General features: G+C 56.3%; 6 protein-coding genes across 6 annotated transcripts; 3 read left to right on the top strand and 3 right to left on the bottom strand.

Moving 5' to 3' along the window:
* Nucleotides 1-2117: 2117 nt before the first annotated feature.
* On the top strand, nucleotides 2118-3367 carry SLC1 (1-acylglycerol-3-phosphate O-acyltransferase SLC1; the record flags this gene model as incomplete). The annotated part of the gene is made up of 4 exons (XM_076676033.1): nucleotides 2118-2502; nucleotides 2575-2750; nucleotides 2834-3026; nucleotides 3135-3367. 4 exons carry the CDS (start codon nucleotides 2118-2120, stop codon nucleotides 3365-3367), a joined length of 987 nt encoding a protein of 328 aa, XP_076536571.1.
* A 405-nt stretch (nucleotides 3368-3772) lies between these two features.
* On the bottom strand, nucleotides 3773-6393 carry JCM15063_004929 (uncharacterized protein; the record flags this gene model as incomplete). The annotated part of the gene is made up of 8 exons (XM_076676032.1): nucleotides 3773-3872; nucleotides 3947-4105; nucleotides 4213-4346; nucleotides 4412-4692; nucleotides 4757-5134; nucleotides 5201-5472; nucleotides 5546-5629; nucleotides 5699-6393. 8 exons carry the CDS (start codon nucleotides 6391-6393, stop codon nucleotides 3773-3775), a joined length of 2103 nt encoding a protein of 700 aa, XP_076536570.1.
* A 498-nt stretch (nucleotides 6394-6891) lies between these two features.
* JCM15063_004928 (O-fucosyltransferase family protein) lies at nucleotides 6892-8895 on the top strand (the record flags this gene model as incomplete). Its single annotated transcript, XM_076676031.1, has 4 exons — nucleotides 6892-7473; nucleotides 7542-7635; nucleotides 7704-8081; nucleotides 8147-8895. The coding sequence occupies 4 exons, from the start codon at nucleotides 6892-6894 to the stop codon at nucleotides 8893-8895; spliced, it is 1803 nt and encodes a 600-aa protein (XP_076536569.1).
* Nucleotides 8896-9506: 611 nt separating this feature from the next.
* JCM15063_004927 (uncharacterized protein) lies at nucleotides 9507-11432 on the top strand (the record flags this gene model as incomplete). Its single annotated transcript, XM_076676030.1, has 4 exons — nucleotides 9507-9940; nucleotides 10001-10536; nucleotides 10607-11213; nucleotides 11309-11432. 4 exons carry the CDS (start codon nucleotides 9507-9509, stop codon nucleotides 11430-11432), a joined length of 1701 nt encoding a protein of 566 aa, XP_076536568.1.
* Nucleotides 11433-11769: 337 nt separating this feature from the next.
* On the bottom strand, nucleotides 11770-13867 carry JCM15063_004926 (uncharacterized protein; the record flags this gene model as incomplete). Its single annotated transcript, XM_076676029.1, has 4 exons — nucleotides 11770-11806; nucleotides 11881-13484; nucleotides 13564-13698; nucleotides 13787-13867. The coding sequence occupies 4 exons, from the start codon at nucleotides 13865-13867 to the stop codon at nucleotides 11770-11772; spliced, it is 1857 nt and encodes a 618-aa protein (XP_076536567.1).
* A 246-nt stretch (nucleotides 13868-14113) lies between these two features.
* JCM15063_004925 (uncharacterized protein) lies at nucleotides 14114-14300 on the bottom strand (the record flags this gene model as incomplete). Its single annotated transcript, XM_076676028.1, has 1 exon — nucleotides 14114-14300. A coding segment is annotated over one exon (187 nt), but the record flags the coding sequence as incomplete, so codon positions are not given.
* Nucleotides 14301-16115: the final 1815 nt, after the last annotated feature.

Here is a 16115-nt window from a genome sequence, read left to right as displayed (position 1 = left end):
CCGTCCAGGCGGTCGGCGCGAAGAAAAGGGGCGTGAAGGGGTCTGTGTGCACGTGAATTGAAGCGCGGCCCGAATTGTCGTAAGCGGGGGTGGCTTCTGACGCAGAGGTTCGACGCTTGTTGTACTCAGCGATATCTGACTTGCTGGACAGAGGGCAGAGGCGTCAGGTCGCGAAAGGAGGCGCCAAACAGACGAGAGCGAGAGCGATTTTGACCAGCGACTGAGCGTTGTGCACGACGTGCCGCAGGAGACTCGTCGCGTCGAGGCTCTGTTTGCGGTCCTGCCAGGAGCTTTGCTCATCTGACATTTCGCTCGCACTAGCGGACTCGAGCATACTTCATGCCTACATAGGAACGCGTCTGTAGCTAAGAGACCTTCGCGCCCGGTCCCCTTCTCAGCTTATCAACTGAATCTCGCGCGCCAATTCAGACCGTTTGTCGACGTTTGTTCCGACTCGAAAGAGAAGAGCAAGGCAGAAGACAGTCGATCTGCAAGACACCCGAATAGAACGTAATAATCGGACGACAGGCTTAAGCTTACCGTCCGGTATGATTAATCCTGCAGGATCCAGCTAATTATCCAGCGAAAGCGACCGATATGGAAGCTCTTCTGACAGCATCCCGAGTCCAACGGCGCCACAAGCTATCCTAATTTGTGCGCGGAGTGCGGTGCCGACTCGAGCAGGTGCGCGCGCAGACTGCTCTAGGCCCGCCGCTCATCGACCCTCGACGCCTTCCGAACATCTCCCCAATACCGCCGTACAACTCTCGCGAGTACCATCGTCTCGAAACGCTATCGTAGGGGCAGGTCATGGTGTACTATGTGCGTGCGATATCCCCCACTTGCCATCAGGCTTCGGCTCCGTCGCTCCGAGGACCCGCGCGCTGATCTGGTGCCGGATCTGCCGCAACACAGGTCTGCCCGAACTGTTCGCTGCGCAGCGATGACTATCAGTCCTCTATGACCCATTGTGAGTACCTCCAGCGTGTCGGCATCGTCGCTCGAGGGTCCTGCAGATACAGGACTTGCGGACCAGCTGACCTGAACGGCTTGAATGTAGATACGAGTTGTACGGTCGTGCGAGTACGACCGACACTCGGATCGCCTCCAGGATCCCAGATCGGCGTGAATCACCCCCAAATGGCGGAACCCTCGTCGAACCATAGCGAACCCGGACGTGGGGATCAAGCACGATCTCCAGCCCTCGAGGGCGATACTTCACGGGCCGACTCGACGCAAGATCAGTTTGAGGCGCACCGGGCGCAACAGCCTTGACGCGCGACGCCCGACTGGGCCAATCGCCGAGCGAGGTACCGAATCGTTCGTATCGCTCTCTTGCACCCTCTCCTCTTCCCACTAGACGCTTCTCCTGATATTATTTTTGTTCTAACAGACAATCGTAGTTATGTCATATCTTGCTCGATGCCGACTCGACCTCGCAGTGTACGCACCCCCACACACCTCAAAGCAAACCTGTGGTCCTCTTCAACGATACCCCCTCTTTCGTAACCCAAAACCCCCTCGGTCAATACACCTGCCGATTGTAATAACACCCCGCTCCCGTGGTAGACTGATTGACTCGCGCCTGTGGAGGCGGTTTTACGATCCGAGCGCTAATATTAGTTGCGTTCAGCCACGATTCTCTAGCAGGCGCTCTTCTGATTATGTTTGACCTGTCGGTCGACGATCAGATCATCGTCGCGAGAGCACTGTCGCTTCTCGGAGTCCATCAATGCGGGTACAAGCGCACATCAGGCGAACAGAACCGGTCTCAGAAACCGTGCTCGAAGGTCGATGCGGAGAAGCGCGCCGAGAGTCCCGATAATTTCGGACTTGCACGCTGCGCAAGAGATGCGTTGGTGCCAGCCGAGCTTCTCGCTCGATGGACAGCAGACCGGGCTCAACTTGCAAATTTGGGGATTCGGATTTATGCTCTCTTCAACCAATATCTGCTTTGCGGTTCAGATTTTGTCTGTTGTGCTTAGGAATAACATGGACTGGTGCAATGCGAGAAATGACCGTGGCGACGAACATCGGCCTTCTCGACGTCGCCCGGAGCGGAAGCCGGCGAGCGGGACGGAACTATCTGTTTCGCTCATCCTTGCGACCTTCGGTACATGCCCTTGCTCGGGCCTACGCTCGTGCTCACCATCGTGGCTCTCCCACTGCTCCACTACGCGCCGCGCACGGCGACGCTCGCGCTCGCAAGTTTGGTTCCCGCCGTGATGCTCTCGCGAGTGTTCAGCCCCGTGCGGTACTACTTCCGCTTGACGACGTTCCTGTTGGGACTCGCAGCCAACTCGGCATGGGGTGTCGTCGTTTCGATCGCGCTGTCACTCGTCGGCAAGAGCATGAACATCAACTGGGTCGTCGCGAGGTCGTTCAGGCTCTCGACCGCCCCGCTGTGCGGCATCACGTTCAAGGTTGAAGGACAGCATCACCTTGACGAGAACAGGCCCGCCGTGCTCGTCGGGAACCATCAGACGATGCTCGACATTCTCTGTAAGTCATTGTCTCCTCCTTCCTCCTCCAACAGGGGATTCATGACTGAAAACGCTCCCGTCCTCGATCTAGATCTCGGAGCCGTGTTCCCCAAGGGAGCGAGTATCATGGCCAAGAAGGAACTGCAGTGGATGCCCCTTTTGGGTCAATTCATGACCTTGTCCAACGCCGTGTTTGTCAACCGCTCGAAACGGTCCGACGCAGTCGCGGTCTTTGCCAAAGTTGCACAAAAGATGAAGGAGAAATCGGTACGTCCCTTGACCTGGCTTATGCCTAGCTCCTGATCTACTCGAGACTGAATTCGTTGCTCTCGCTTGCTATCTGTACTTAGCTGTCCCTTTTCATCTTCCCCGAAGGTACTCGTTCGGCATCCCCAGTTCCTTCTCTCCTCCCGTTCAAAAAGGGCGCGTTTCACCTCGCGGTGCAAGCCCAGCTCCCTATCGTTCCGATCGTTTGTGAGAACTACGCTGGATTGTACTCGAGCAAGTACAAGCGGTTCAACGGGGGCGAGATTGTCGTCAGGGGTACGTGTTGCTCTGTCGGATGCCCTCTAGGAGCGCGAGATCGCTCTGCTCATGCTCATGCTCATGCTCATGCTCATGCTTTTTGTTTTTGGTTCGTCGAATCCTCAGTGTTGCCACCTATCCCGACTGTTGGGGTCACGTCGTCGTCAGAAGACATTGCCAAATTGACCGAGACGACTCGCAACGCGATGCTCGAAGCGATCGAGGATTTGGGCAAGAAACGTCAAGAATGGAACCGGATCGAGGGCAAGCAACCTGGAAATAGTTCGACTGAACCTCAAGGAGAACGACAGAGGTTGTTGGCCGAGGATTCGACCGACTCGACTGCACCGTCCTCTTGAAAGCGAAACAGTCAAGGCTGAACGAAAGTCGAACGTGAAGAAACCGATATCGATATCGAAAGGATCAGGCACGCGAGAAGTCAAAGGATGGCTGCCTCCCTCAGGTTCTACCTCGCACTACTTGCAAAGTGTGCAAGATCCGGCAAGAACATAATGTATAATAGATCTCTAATTGGAATCCAAAACTCGTCCTCCTGCTCTCGGACCATTCTACAAATGCCTCGAGAGGAATGAGAAATTGGCAAAGCGGGAATGAATTAAAGTATTGCTAATGACAACGATGATATGCAACTGAAGGGGAAACCAAGTATGCCAAAAAGAAAAAATGAGAAAACAATGCTGCGAGTCCTCTAGTGACGGAACGACAAACGACTTGAACGCGGCTCGCCGAGACATATCTCGAGTCTAGGAGAGGTCGAAATCGGGCATTTGTACATAATCGACATCTCCCTCGTCGTGATACAGGATCCTGGCGTACTCTAGCGAGAGGCGGTACATGTACGCTCTAGCAAGACGGAAAAAAGAGCACTTGATCAGATTGCGAAGAGGGGGTGGAAGGAGGAATTCGAAAAGACATACGCCATGTCTGCTCGACGCCAGTACTCCTCGGCCCATCGCTTGCCATTCGCGCCAATCTTTTCGGCGAGGGAATCATGACCACCTTGTCCATCCGGAGTTCCGATAAAGAACGCCATGATGTCGTACAGGTCGGAATAATCGACCTTGAGCGGGACGTAACTGGACAAACAGCGGAGACAGCGATAAGGTTTTTGCGAGTCAGTCATCGTCAAGCTGCAAAGGTTAAGCTTGAGAGCGAAGGGAGCAAGATGAGGACATCAACGCACTGGACCCATTCTTGCACCCGATCCTGGTACCATTCGGGGAATGCAGTCGACTTGAGCAGAACCGATCGAGTCGACATCAATCGATGGAACCGACCCGACCACCCATTTCCATCCACATCGATAAAGTATTTGTACTAAATTATTCAACAAGAGTCAGGACGGTGTTTCAAGAGTCAGCAAGAGAGGCCGAATTACTGACCGTGTTACTCTCGTCGATACCGATCGTCGGTTTGAAGTCAATCGTGTTGCGCAAGATTTCGCACGTCTCGGGGTCGCATTGCTGTACGGCTCCCGAGAAGCTCGTATCCATGTACAAGTGGTTGAGGGTCGTCGTGCTGATGTTGGATTCGCGGAGGTTCCCACGTTGCGACCAGATGATCGATTTCTCCCCTCCGGTCTCGTGCGACATGAAGTGGAGACGGGCTCGTTGCGAGAGGCGCCAAGGAGTTTTCGCGTCAAATTCGACACCGGTCGTGGATCCTGTTGTAATGTGGGAGGTTCAGCTTGACTGGGTTCAGCACGAACCAGGCAAACAGCACTTTACCTCGCCAGAGGAGTTTGTTCTGACTCTTGCCGTCCCAAGAGGGATCGTAGCCCATGTAACGCTCCTCGTACTGCTCGAGAGGCGTCGAGAGAATGTCCGAGTGAAGGCTCGTTTTTGCAAACGTGAACAAGGGCACGAGACCAGCGAGGGGGACCCCAGGGCCCATCGTGTGACCATGAAGTTTGCGGGACTCGGGGTGGTTGCAAAGATCGGCACTCTTGGCGTGAGACCAGATGAAGGATCTTTGCGCCTCGCCCGAAAAGTCGGCTACAAACTCTCCTCGCTCTGACCGGCGGAGAGGAGAGTTTGGTGGACATGCTTTGGCAAAGTTTGACAGCTTTTCGTCTTCAGGTTCGGACCATTCCGAGGGGCCATAGTCTGAGGCTCGTGCGAGCGTCAGTATGCTCTCGTCCTTTGCGGGCAGATCGAAAGGGCGCAACGCACAGTCTCCCTGTTGTCCGAGTTCCACCATCCTGTCGCGTTGAGCATACGGCAGCATGACCGCTGGGTTGTCGTCGATAATGAAGGTGATGTTGAGGTTTCGATGCATGCGTCCCGAGAAGAGCGACAGCAAGCCGGCCACATCGGTCGCACGCTTGAGATCTGCATGAGGACCGTGCAAGGACGGCGAAGGTGTGCCAGGCTGCATCGCGGCAGTAAAAGTGTGTTCGCGCTCTTGCATGACCCGGTTGCGGTGTCGCGAGTCGGACGCTTCTCTGCAGTAGTTGTGATCATGGAAGCGAGTCAGCGAAGTATGCGAGACATCTCAATGAGGACTAGTCGACTTGCAGTGCCCAATGAGGAGCCAGATCATGTGCAATCTGATCGTATTCATCTCGCAGCTGCACATTGTGCTGTTCACAGAACGCCCACCTGTCGCGCGCAGCCGAGGCAATGTCATGTAAGCTTGATGTTGTGACTTTGTTCGAGCGGAAAACGCACCAGTCATCGAAGCCTTTTGGAGGATTGCGGCGGTACCGCTGCTTGTACTCGGCGACAGCTTGGGACAGGGTCCTGCTCTGCTGTGCGACCTTGTCCTTCCATCGCTTCTCTGCGCGTTCGATCAGCTGGTGAATCGGGTGCTTGCCCTTGGGGTTCACGAGCAAAAGGCCATTCGGATGAAACGTGTGTCGACTGCGGTGTTCGATCTCCTCGGGCGTGAGTGGCCGGTTCGGATCGGACTTGACTTGGTAGTCGTGCCAGTCCTTGAGCCTCTGCCCTGTCGCCGGGTGCAGGTACGCGACGGCGTTGCTCGAGTGCCGGAGAATCGGGAGCAGCGACGGGGGAAGAGGCCGCTTCGAAATCGCGTGCGAGTTGCGACGAACATACGAGCCGGAGAAGATGACAAGGGAGCCGAGAGCGATGAGGAAAAGCGCACGCGGGCTGCGCAGGATGCGGAACAAGATGGAGAAGACGCGAGTCGCGGCAGACGCTACGCCGGGCACAGCTGGCCGTCTCTTCTCTCGCCACGAGCCTATCGGGGACCGCGAGGGCTCTGGTAGCCGTCGAGGGTCGAGATGGGTCGACGGTGGGGGCTTGGTGGAGCCGGAAGGTGTCGATCCCGCGTAATCGTGCGAATTGGCATCAGTATGCGGCACAGCGCTCGACCGCCGACGGAGGTGAGGTGCACCAGACATGCCGCTCCGATTCGCGCTTAGTGCTGCTGTCGGTTGAGAGCTGGACGATGCCGTGTTGACTGAAGGCGATGATCGAAGTGAAACACGCTTGATCTTTTTTATCTCGCTGCTGATGCTCTCTCTCTCCGGATGCTTCTGCAGTTCTCGCCCTGTGTTCCAGACAGTGCGGTTCTGCAGTGCGCCTGGGTTCTACCCGCTCGGCCGTCTTGCCGGGGCTATGGAACGCGACAAGAGAAGCCTTCCAAATCCGGCAAAGATGGCTGGACCCGAAACTAATGTCGCACCCCCTCGCATCCGTTCATTCGGCACACTCACGGGGCAGAGAATGGCTGGACTGACGTCGCCCCGTGTGATGGGAAACTCGCAGGAATGCGCTCGCAGGCGATCACTTCACACACTTCTTTGCGGTTCAGCCTCGCTCGTTCTCCTCAGCTCAGCTCTTGTGCTTGTGCTCGACGGACTTCTCTTGTTCAGCGTCGACTCTAGTCCTTTAGCAGCATGACCCGTCACCGCCCTCCCGCCGCCGAAGTCACCTTCAACGGTGCCGAGCCGTTCACTCTTCCACCGTCGTCGAGTACAGCGCTCGACTCTTCCAACGCTTCCGGCCCAGTCTCGCGTCGACCAGCGGCACGCACGTCTCCAGACCTCGATGTCTGGTACCAACCGCAACACAATTCCGACGACGCGGCGGTGCACATCCAGCAACCGACATTCTCGTTCCCAGCTGCGAATGCCTCGCTCACTCCTCCCCCTTCTCCACCACCGAAAGAACCTCTAGGCAAGAGTGGCGGCGGATTCTACAAGAACAGCGCATCGATTGCTCACGCCCGCCATGCGACCGTTACCGCCAAAATGAATTGGAGGGACCGAGGCCAGGACTATGCAGCAATGCGCAAAAAAGCCGCGTCGCACGACCACAACAACGTCAAGGTGTCGCACATTGCGACAGGCGCAGGCGCGATCGCATTCGTTGTCATGGTCATCGTGCTCCTTTCGACCCACAAATCTCCCACGATTGCCCACATGAAACGACGCGAGGCAGAGCTCGCCGCTGCTCTCGCTCCAACTCCAGTCTACTCGGTGTGCTATTTCTCCCCATATCATGTTGCACCCAAAATCGAAACGCTCATTCTCCTCGTCTCCCTCAGCCTGCCGAGATTGTCGTCAAGAAACACGATTCGTTCCGGGACGAGCTTGCGACGGACATGCAATACGTGACGACACCGCAGACGGGTGATTTTGGTACGAACCCGAAACGAGCTACGATCCCGCGAAATGGCTGTTTGCTCACGTACCTCGTCCCCTAACAGCTGAACAAACGATGAATCTGTACCATCTCGCTCACTTGGCAGCGGTGCTACAGCGCATCCCGATCGCGATGCCCCTCTCGATCACTTCGACCGACAAAGACCTTACCAAGGTGCAAATGCCCGTCTCTTCCGTGTACGACATGTCTCGGTTCAGTCACGCGACTTCCATCGCCATGCTCGACTGGCAAGACCTCAAGCCAGACCTCGAAGCAGACAAGGCAGAGAAGCTCGGGTGCTGGACTGGAGCGTTGGGAGCACCCGAAGTGCAGCAGAGAGCCGAGAGCATGTGGAGGTCGGGATTGGCGACGAGCTTTGTTCCGGTCCGAGTTTCGACAAGTCGCACCAAACTAGGCGAAACCATCGGTGACGAGCTCATGGGTAGGCTGAACTCGATTTTTGAGCATCTGCACTTCTCAAGCTGATTGTTGGATCGACTCCTACAGCCACTCACCGATTTATCGCAACTTTCGACCACGACGCCACGGCCAAAGCGGGACTCATTGAACAAGCGAAACACGACCGTTCAATTCACAGCGTCGGTCGAGCGGCTATCGACCCTGACGACCACCTGCTCTGTATCGACTCTTCGCTGCATCGGCCCGAGCACCCTACGACTCTCCATTCGACGACGCATCTCGACCCTCGAGACCACTCTGCGTTCTTCTCACACGGTCGACACCTCCACTTCAACCGCACGATCCATGACCTCGCAGGCAACGTCGTCGCGCACCTCCTCGGTCACAAGAACCCTTTCCTCGCAGTCCACATCTCGGCTCGCGCGAAAGCATCGGAATGTCGCCTCCTGAACCAACTCGACAACTGCGAGCCCGTGATCGAGAACTACTCGCACGCAGTTGAGCGCGTCAAGCATCTCCTGACCCTCGCGAACGGTAGCAGCGGACACCGCAAATCTCGCGAACACCGACACCTCACTCGCGCCCTCTCCGTAGTCGTCTCGACCGATATCCAGGATCTCGCATTCGTCGGCGAATTGACCAACTTGGGTTGGACCGTGCTCGATTACGACGACTTGGAATTGCGGGAAAAGTTTGGCACGTGGAGTCCCGAAGTCCTTACGATGGCGGTAGAGAGCCGCGCTGCGGGTTTCGTCGGTACGAGGGGAAGCCCCCAGAGCACGCTTTCAGCTTTGAGGGTCCGCACCTGGCACAAGGGACCCACCGAACTGCTGTAGATGCATGGAATTTGCATAGACTTCCTCGATCATTTGTTTTGTACCTGTAACAAAATTGTTGCCCATTGGAGCATTTCGGTCCATCCTGCGCGCCTGAAGAGGTACGAGCGAGCAGTTATGGACTTTGAGACGGAGAACTCACCTCCTCGAAGACCGCGGTTCCGGAAGTTCGACTCCTCCCGCAGACCTAGACCATCCTGCAAGACTCGAGGAGGGAGCTTGCAAGCTGCAGGGTATTGAGAGCACGAGTGCGACACGAAGAGGTCCGAGCGGGCGTCCCGCCGCCTTCCGGAATGGGCAAGCTAGTCCCGATGCGGGACCCGGATAGCACGTTTAAAACTCTAATCGTGGCAAAACTCGGCAAAGTCTGCACTCTAACTGCGCTTTTCATTGCGTGCAGATCAAGTCTAGCTTCGTGCGAAGCGAGCTCCAAGAACCACGGCGACATGGCTTCAGAAAAGGCGTGCACCTCTTCTGTCCCTCTGCTCATTTTGGCTTTCTGAACATCACAAACCACCCTCGCAACAGTAGCCTATACTAGGTTTGCGCCAGCGTCGACAATACGCGAGATGACCCCGACGACAACATCCACATCAACCTTCGCCACGCGTATGAGTTGCCCTGCAGGCTCCATTGCCGTCTCAATTCCTCCGAGCAACCGCGAATCGCGTTCAGCTCCTCGGGGTAGACGACATCGCCCGGCTTCACTCGATGCGAACCTGTTCCGACGACGGTCAATTTCTTCTTACGACGACAACGCCCCTTTGCCGCCTTTCACTTCCTCTTGCCTCCTTGACGTCAAGCCCTTTGAATTTGACGACAAGCAATTGACCCCCCCTTTCGCGTACGAACGTCGAACTCGAAGGACAAGGGTTGTATGGTACCGGGAAAGGAGGCGAGTGATTATGGTGTTTGTTGGATTCTTGATGGTGCTGCTCCTGCGGATGATGGCGGCTCGGTCATCGGGTTCGGACTCATCATGGTGGTCGCCTCGGAGCAAACTCTCAGCTCTTTTCGGTAGTCAACGTGATCAAAGCTCTTCCTCGTGAGTTCGGGTCTTCCATTTCCCCACATCGCTGTCAAACTCACCTTCAAGGACGAACAGCTGCGACAATGCCTACGCCGCTTTCGGACGATTGGAAGTTGACGCAAAAAATCCCGAACATAACCGCTGGCGACCCTACGATCGCCAGTGTGCTCCACCTCCGCTCCTTGCACTCTTACGCAAGGCACTCCGAGTAGGAAGTGACGGCTCAGAAGCGTCGGCTCAACTCGATTTTCCCTTCCCAGCACCGAAGCTCGCAAGATCGTCACTCCCTCTCCCTTGGCTACATGGCAAGACGGTTCTGCTTTTTGGCGACCGTACCGAGCGCTACCACGGCGAGCAGTTCTGTCGTCTTGCTGGTGGCCGATTTGGAACGATCGGCCGTGATCATCCTCTTTCGCCTCCTCGGTTCGTCAACGGAGTCGACGAGAAGCTACCAACAGCTAGCCAAGAAGTCTCGGAAGCCAGTCGTCCCTCCGTGTGTCACGTTGCCGAGTATGACTTGACCATCGTGTCTGCGTTCCACTTTGGTCTGGTCAACCGGGTCGAGATCGAGCGAGAAACCCTTCTGGACGATGCCAACTTTTATCCTCCGGGTGAGTTTCCTGCCCTTGTACAAATTGTTCTTCGCGCTTGCTCAATTTTTAACTCGACGATGGTATATAGTTGCTCTCGAGGACCGCTTGACCCACATTGTACTGCCCATCCTCCATTCGCTGAACCGGACTCGCCCCGATTTGATCGAATTCTCGACGGGCTCGTACGACCTGCGACACTTTGCCGCTCTCGACCAGCTCGCGAACCAGGACCCACAGTCTGACCTGACTTTTGATCGACTCTCGTGGTACTCGAAGCGTCTCACGCGAGCGTTTGCCGATCTCGCCGACGTCTTCCCACATACCCCAATCCTGTGGCGTTCGTTGCAGCACGTGCCCGAGCTCACGAATGCACCATCGGTCCGTATCGCTGCGCTCGATGCCCTCAGTCGACAGATTGTCAAGTACCTCAATTCGAGTGAAACGGTCGCAGAAGCGCGCACACAGATCGCTTCCCTCCTCGAACCGGCCGAAGAAGTCGTCCACGACGTTTCGAAACGAGACAGTCGTCAAGTCATGCGCAAGACGTACAAGAACCGTGCCAGCTCGAAAGCCAAGTTTTTGAACCGTGTCAAACAACGGATTGGCAGTTCCGAGCGGATCGAGGAAGTGGCGTTTGGTGACGAATCGACTTCGCTCAAGGGGATGATCACGGTTGACGAATGGGCAACGCTCATGTAAGTCCTTGCACTCTCGACTCGTAGTTCTTTTCGTGTATCGACGAACAAATACTGATTGCCTAGTGGCTTTTCTCTCCTTTTGTTCAAAACAGGCGAGGTCAGGAGCAGCCAAGCACGAGCACGAACGTGTCTTCTCTACCAGGCGGGTACCTGTGGAGTGACATGATGCTCTTCTTCCTCGAAAGACTTTCTGCTCCAACTCATTTCCGAACCTAATCACGTTTATTTTCACTTTCCATTATACCCCGCCTTGTCATATACCTTGGAAACAGCGTGTCGTACAACAAACTGTAGCATATTATTAATCCCGCCAGTGATGTTTGAAAGCGAAACATTCAGTTCTCTTTCCCGAGTTGACCGTGGACAAGTACAAAGAGCGCAAATGAAACTGATCCGGTTGACAGCTGAGACTCCGAAACTGAAGTGTAGACTATAAAATGATACGACAAAAGACAAACACACACCAAAGAAACGATGGATACATCAGGGCCGGTACAGAGAGATGAGCGAGCTCCTGAGGAGAGAGAGAGAGTCAGGGGATATCGTGGCCTGTTCAAGCGCGCGTCGTGTTCGACCCTGGAGGATTCACGCTGTTCATCCCAGAATTCAGATCGCGTCAGTACAGGAATCGTCGAGGCGGTTCTTGGTACCGGATTGGACTGACAAGATTTTCTCGTGCAAGTCTTCTTTGCTTTCCATTCCGCTCTCACTCGCCGAGTCGGCATTCGCGATCGTCGCGCCGAGCCACTGAGTCGGAGCGACAAAGCTTTCAGTGCTCACTGCCCTCTCGAACCCTGGACGTTGCAGCTTGAGGCGATCGAGTTGAGGTAGCGAATACGGTACCGTCGACGCAGAACCGTACGACTCGGAATGGGTAGGGAACTGAGTCGAGGTCGAAGAGGTCGGGATCGATTCAGTCGTGTCGCCTCGAGACGGGCTTGACGATGAAGAGGTCGAGCCGAACGGTCCTTGAATCGCTTCAAGCGTCGGACGTGGGCCGTACGATTCGCTGCGCAAGTGCACCGGCAGGGCGAGACCTTTCGACGAGAGTCGATTCGGAAGAGTGTTCGAGCGGGCGTGAAGAGGCGCATCGAGTGCCCTTTCGGCAGTTGGCGACGCGGAACGAGGGCGTTGTTGCGGCGAGGCGGGTCGGTATGCTTCAGGCTGCGCATTGGGATAGCTCGGATAGTACGGCAAGCCAGACAGACGATGATCCGGGATCGAGGAGAAGTGGTAAGGGTACGCAGTTGTGGCGTATTCTTGGGAGTGGCCTTGAGAGCTCGTCGCGTGTCCCGAATAGGTCGAGATCCGGTTCGAGACGCTTCGAGCATCCTGAGGCGCAAACCCTCCATCACTCCTGCTGCGAGATACACCAGCGTATCCGAGGGCCGCTGCACCGATCGCGTCCGCCGCACCGAGATGGCCCTGCGGCGAGTTGGGTCTGGTCGCGTAGAGAGCCTGTTCTCGGTAGATATCCTGCATTGCGCGGTCGCCTGCTCCACCTGTGCCGTACCAACTCTGGTGACGCTCGAGGGTAGCGGCATCGACTTCGCGATCGTTGTCGTCGACGAATTTCTCGTCCGCGTTCCCGGCGATTGCTCCAACAAGCGTTCCTCCTGTGACTGTCCGATTCCGCCCAGACCTGGGCGACTGGTAGTCACCGTGAGCTGGCGGTGCCCAGGCATCCTCCTCAATCTCGGGGTCGCCGCTGCGGAAGAGGCCTCGCTTCTTCATGAGCAGGAATGCGAGAACGGCAAACGCGAGGGCCGCCACGCCACCGACGACTCCACCCGCGATCGCGCCCTTGTTCGTTGTAGCCGCCTGCGACTTGGGCACGTTGAGAAGGGTCGGAACCGACGAGGCGTAGGTCATGGCGTGTCCCGAGTTGTCGGTCGTCGTGAAGAACAGGGTCAGGTACGACGTCGAGAGGACCATCTTCTGCGACTCGGTTGCGGTGACGACCCCGGCCGCGGGCGAGACGGCAGATGCTGAAGTAGCATCAATGTCGGTCTGGCCGGGGATGTAGGTCGAGGTGGTTGTCAAGATTTTGGTCGACGAGCTCGGACCAACTGCGGCGACAGAAGTGCTGACGATCACAGTCGTGGTCGGGGTGGCTTGCGATGCTGGACCTTGACTCGTGGCGCGGGGCGATGTCGAAGTTGGCGTGTTGACCGGGGTCGCAGAACAGATGGTGCTCGCGGGGACGAACGCGGTGCTATACACAGGCACCACGGTCTCGCCGGTACTGTATACGGTCGTCGTCGTGCCCTGTACTCGACAGAGGAGATCGACGGGTCAGCCTCCTTTAAAGCGTCTTGGCGCCGAGACCGAACTGCCCAGGACTAACGGGCAGAACTGTGACCGAGTAGCTCGTCGCGGTGGTACAGCTCGGCGGGGCAGCACCGCTGGCCGCATCGGTGGGTGCAGCAGGGCACGATGTGACGAGCACGGCAGACGAGACGGTCGAGCCTGGAACGGTCGACTGCAATCGTGAGGGCCATCGGCACAATCAGCTCGCGCACTCGTCGCCTCGGAGTTCCGAGCGAGCAGGAGGGTTTGACGGCACTCACGACTTGCTGGTTCGTGACTGTGCTCGTACTGTACGCCGTCACGACCGAACTGCTAGCTGGGACCGTGGCACAGGTCGACATGGTCGATTGTTGATCGATGCGATCGATGCTCGGCGGTCGCTCCTTACGAGCCGGCGCACTTCCACCCTCGCTCGAGGGCTCAAAGCGAGCGCAAAGGCGTTGCGGTCGGTTGACGACGCTCACCCGAGCGTCTCTGGGGGCACGCGGATCGAGAGAGGTGCGAGGGGTGGGGAAGATTCCTCTCGCGCAAATTTGCAGCGCCTCGATCGAGGCTGTCTCACCTTTTCCACCGCTCGGCCGAAGTCGTCACTCCTCCTCCGGCACCTGCTGAACCGCAACGACGTTGTCGAGTACGAGTCCAACAACTAGACCCGAGGTGACCGAGAAGCGCTCGGGGTTGTTTAGAGGTCGAGAATTTTGAGTCATGCAGACGTTCAACCTCTCGAGGGCAAACTCGAACAGTTCGAGCGACGAGGGTGGAGACCAGGCCAGACTGTAACATGGTTTTCACGTGCAGCTAAGCGATTTGAGCAAAAGATCACATTGGATTACATGACTTAGTCGAAACCCTCTCGAGAGCGCGCCGTTTGCGAACAGCCGAGTACAGCATCATAGCGAGAAATTGATTATTAGTAGGGTTCACGACGGAAGCTCGACAAATCGTTTTCAAGTGCTTAGTCTCGGTCCGGGGGCGTCGACGTTGACGTCCGACCGAACTGCGCGCGTGCGCTTTCGCGGACCGAGCAACCGGCTCGACCCATTTTTTCTTTCCGCACTCGCTCGGCAGCTAAAATTTCGGGCTTTACACGGGTCGGTCAGCACAGAATGGTACAGCCTAGATCTAGCTGACTCAGTGATGCTCGAGGCGAGAAGGTAATAGCTGCATTCACACCCGAAATTTCTTGCAAGCAGACTGTCTTGACCGTACATACGTGATTCGAGCTTAAAGGTGCCAAAGAACCTCGCCTTATGAGAGAAGAAAAAGAGAGAGAGACCAAACAAGACAGGCGAAAAAATTACGGAAGCAACGGGCTATACAATCGTTTCGACCAGGTTTTGCTCGAGTACCTACAGCTCCTCGATATTGAATCTGTCCACCTGTTGTTCTAGAGGGCGCTCGCACCAGAATCGGCTTCGAGGTCTTCCAAGCTTGCACAATGGTGCGCAAGTCTGGATTGGATTTCTTCGTTTGAGCGATATTTCTGCAGTGAGAACTGGGGATCTCTGAAATGCGGTGTGAACGGGGTTTGCAATAGACGGGTCTGTCGAAGAGAGAATTTCCATCGATTCGCCGTTCTCGTTGCCAGGGACACTTCGCATCAAAAAGTCTAATCCAGTTCGTCCGCGCTTAACCGCCACACTTTCGCGCAGACTCCCATATCTGGCTGGGTGAGAGGGCTCTGGTTGGAACAGGTGAGACGAAGTGTTGCGATCATCGTTATTCTGACCCCAGGGAATGTTTTCTTTGATGTCTTGCGTTGAGATACTTTTACTGGTTACAAAAGGCAAGTGATTGCTGAGCGCTAAATAGCTCAGCTTTGAACATGACTCGTGCAGGGACCGCATACATAACAAGCGGTTTCAATTCCAGCAATTAACAGACAGGCAATATTGGTTGGCGTTCCTCATGTATCACATGGTCTTCGCTCACTGCTTTTCGCTAGGTAGATTAGCGAGTCGGACCGCTAGTTTGTCAGTCGATGGTCGCTGCAGCCGATGGCTATACTGACGCCAACTTTCGAAAGTACGAGTACCGACCAATTCTGCGACTGGAACCGCTCGGATCCTTCAAGATATGAAGCCAGAGAGTGGTGTATACGTAGGACGTGTTGATCTTGGTCGATGCAGGGCTCGATCGCTAAGTGTTGAACTGCGTCGAACCCGCTTAGGAACAGTAGGGGAATAGACTGCCAGTGTCTGACGCTCTCGCGGTGTTCTCGCAATACTCTGAGAAGCCTGTATCCTTAAATTCGAGCTCGCATAAGACGAAGAGGGTGTGATGCGAGATCTTGATCTAGAACGGCGAGCGGTTGCGTTCGCTCTCTTCAGACTTATCACCGCATCTAGCTGAGCTGCCCCAAAACCGCTCATATACAGATCGCATAGTCTCGGATTACGGCCTGGAGCATACTTGCACCGCTCCCTCGCCTTCCCATCCCGCTGCGCAACCCTCACGATACATTGCGTGCCTCACCTTCTAGGGGGGGGGGGGGGGGGGGGGGGGGGGGGGGGGGGGGGGGGGGGGGGGGGGGGGGGGGGGGGGGGGGGGGGGGGGGGGGGGGGGGGGGGGGGGGGGGGGGGGGGGGGG

The sequence above is a fragment of the Sporobolomyces koalae genome (assembly GCF_050403365.1).
Source record: "Sporobolomyces koalae JCM15063 DNA, S_koalae_JCM15063T_v1_ctg3, whole genome shotgun sequence".
Taxonomy (NCBI): Eukaryota; Fungi; Basidiomycota; class Microbotryomycetes; order Sporidiobolales; family Sporidiobolaceae; genus Sporobolomyces; species Sporobolomyces koalae.
This window is presented reverse-complemented; position numbering and strand designations above follow the sequence as displayed.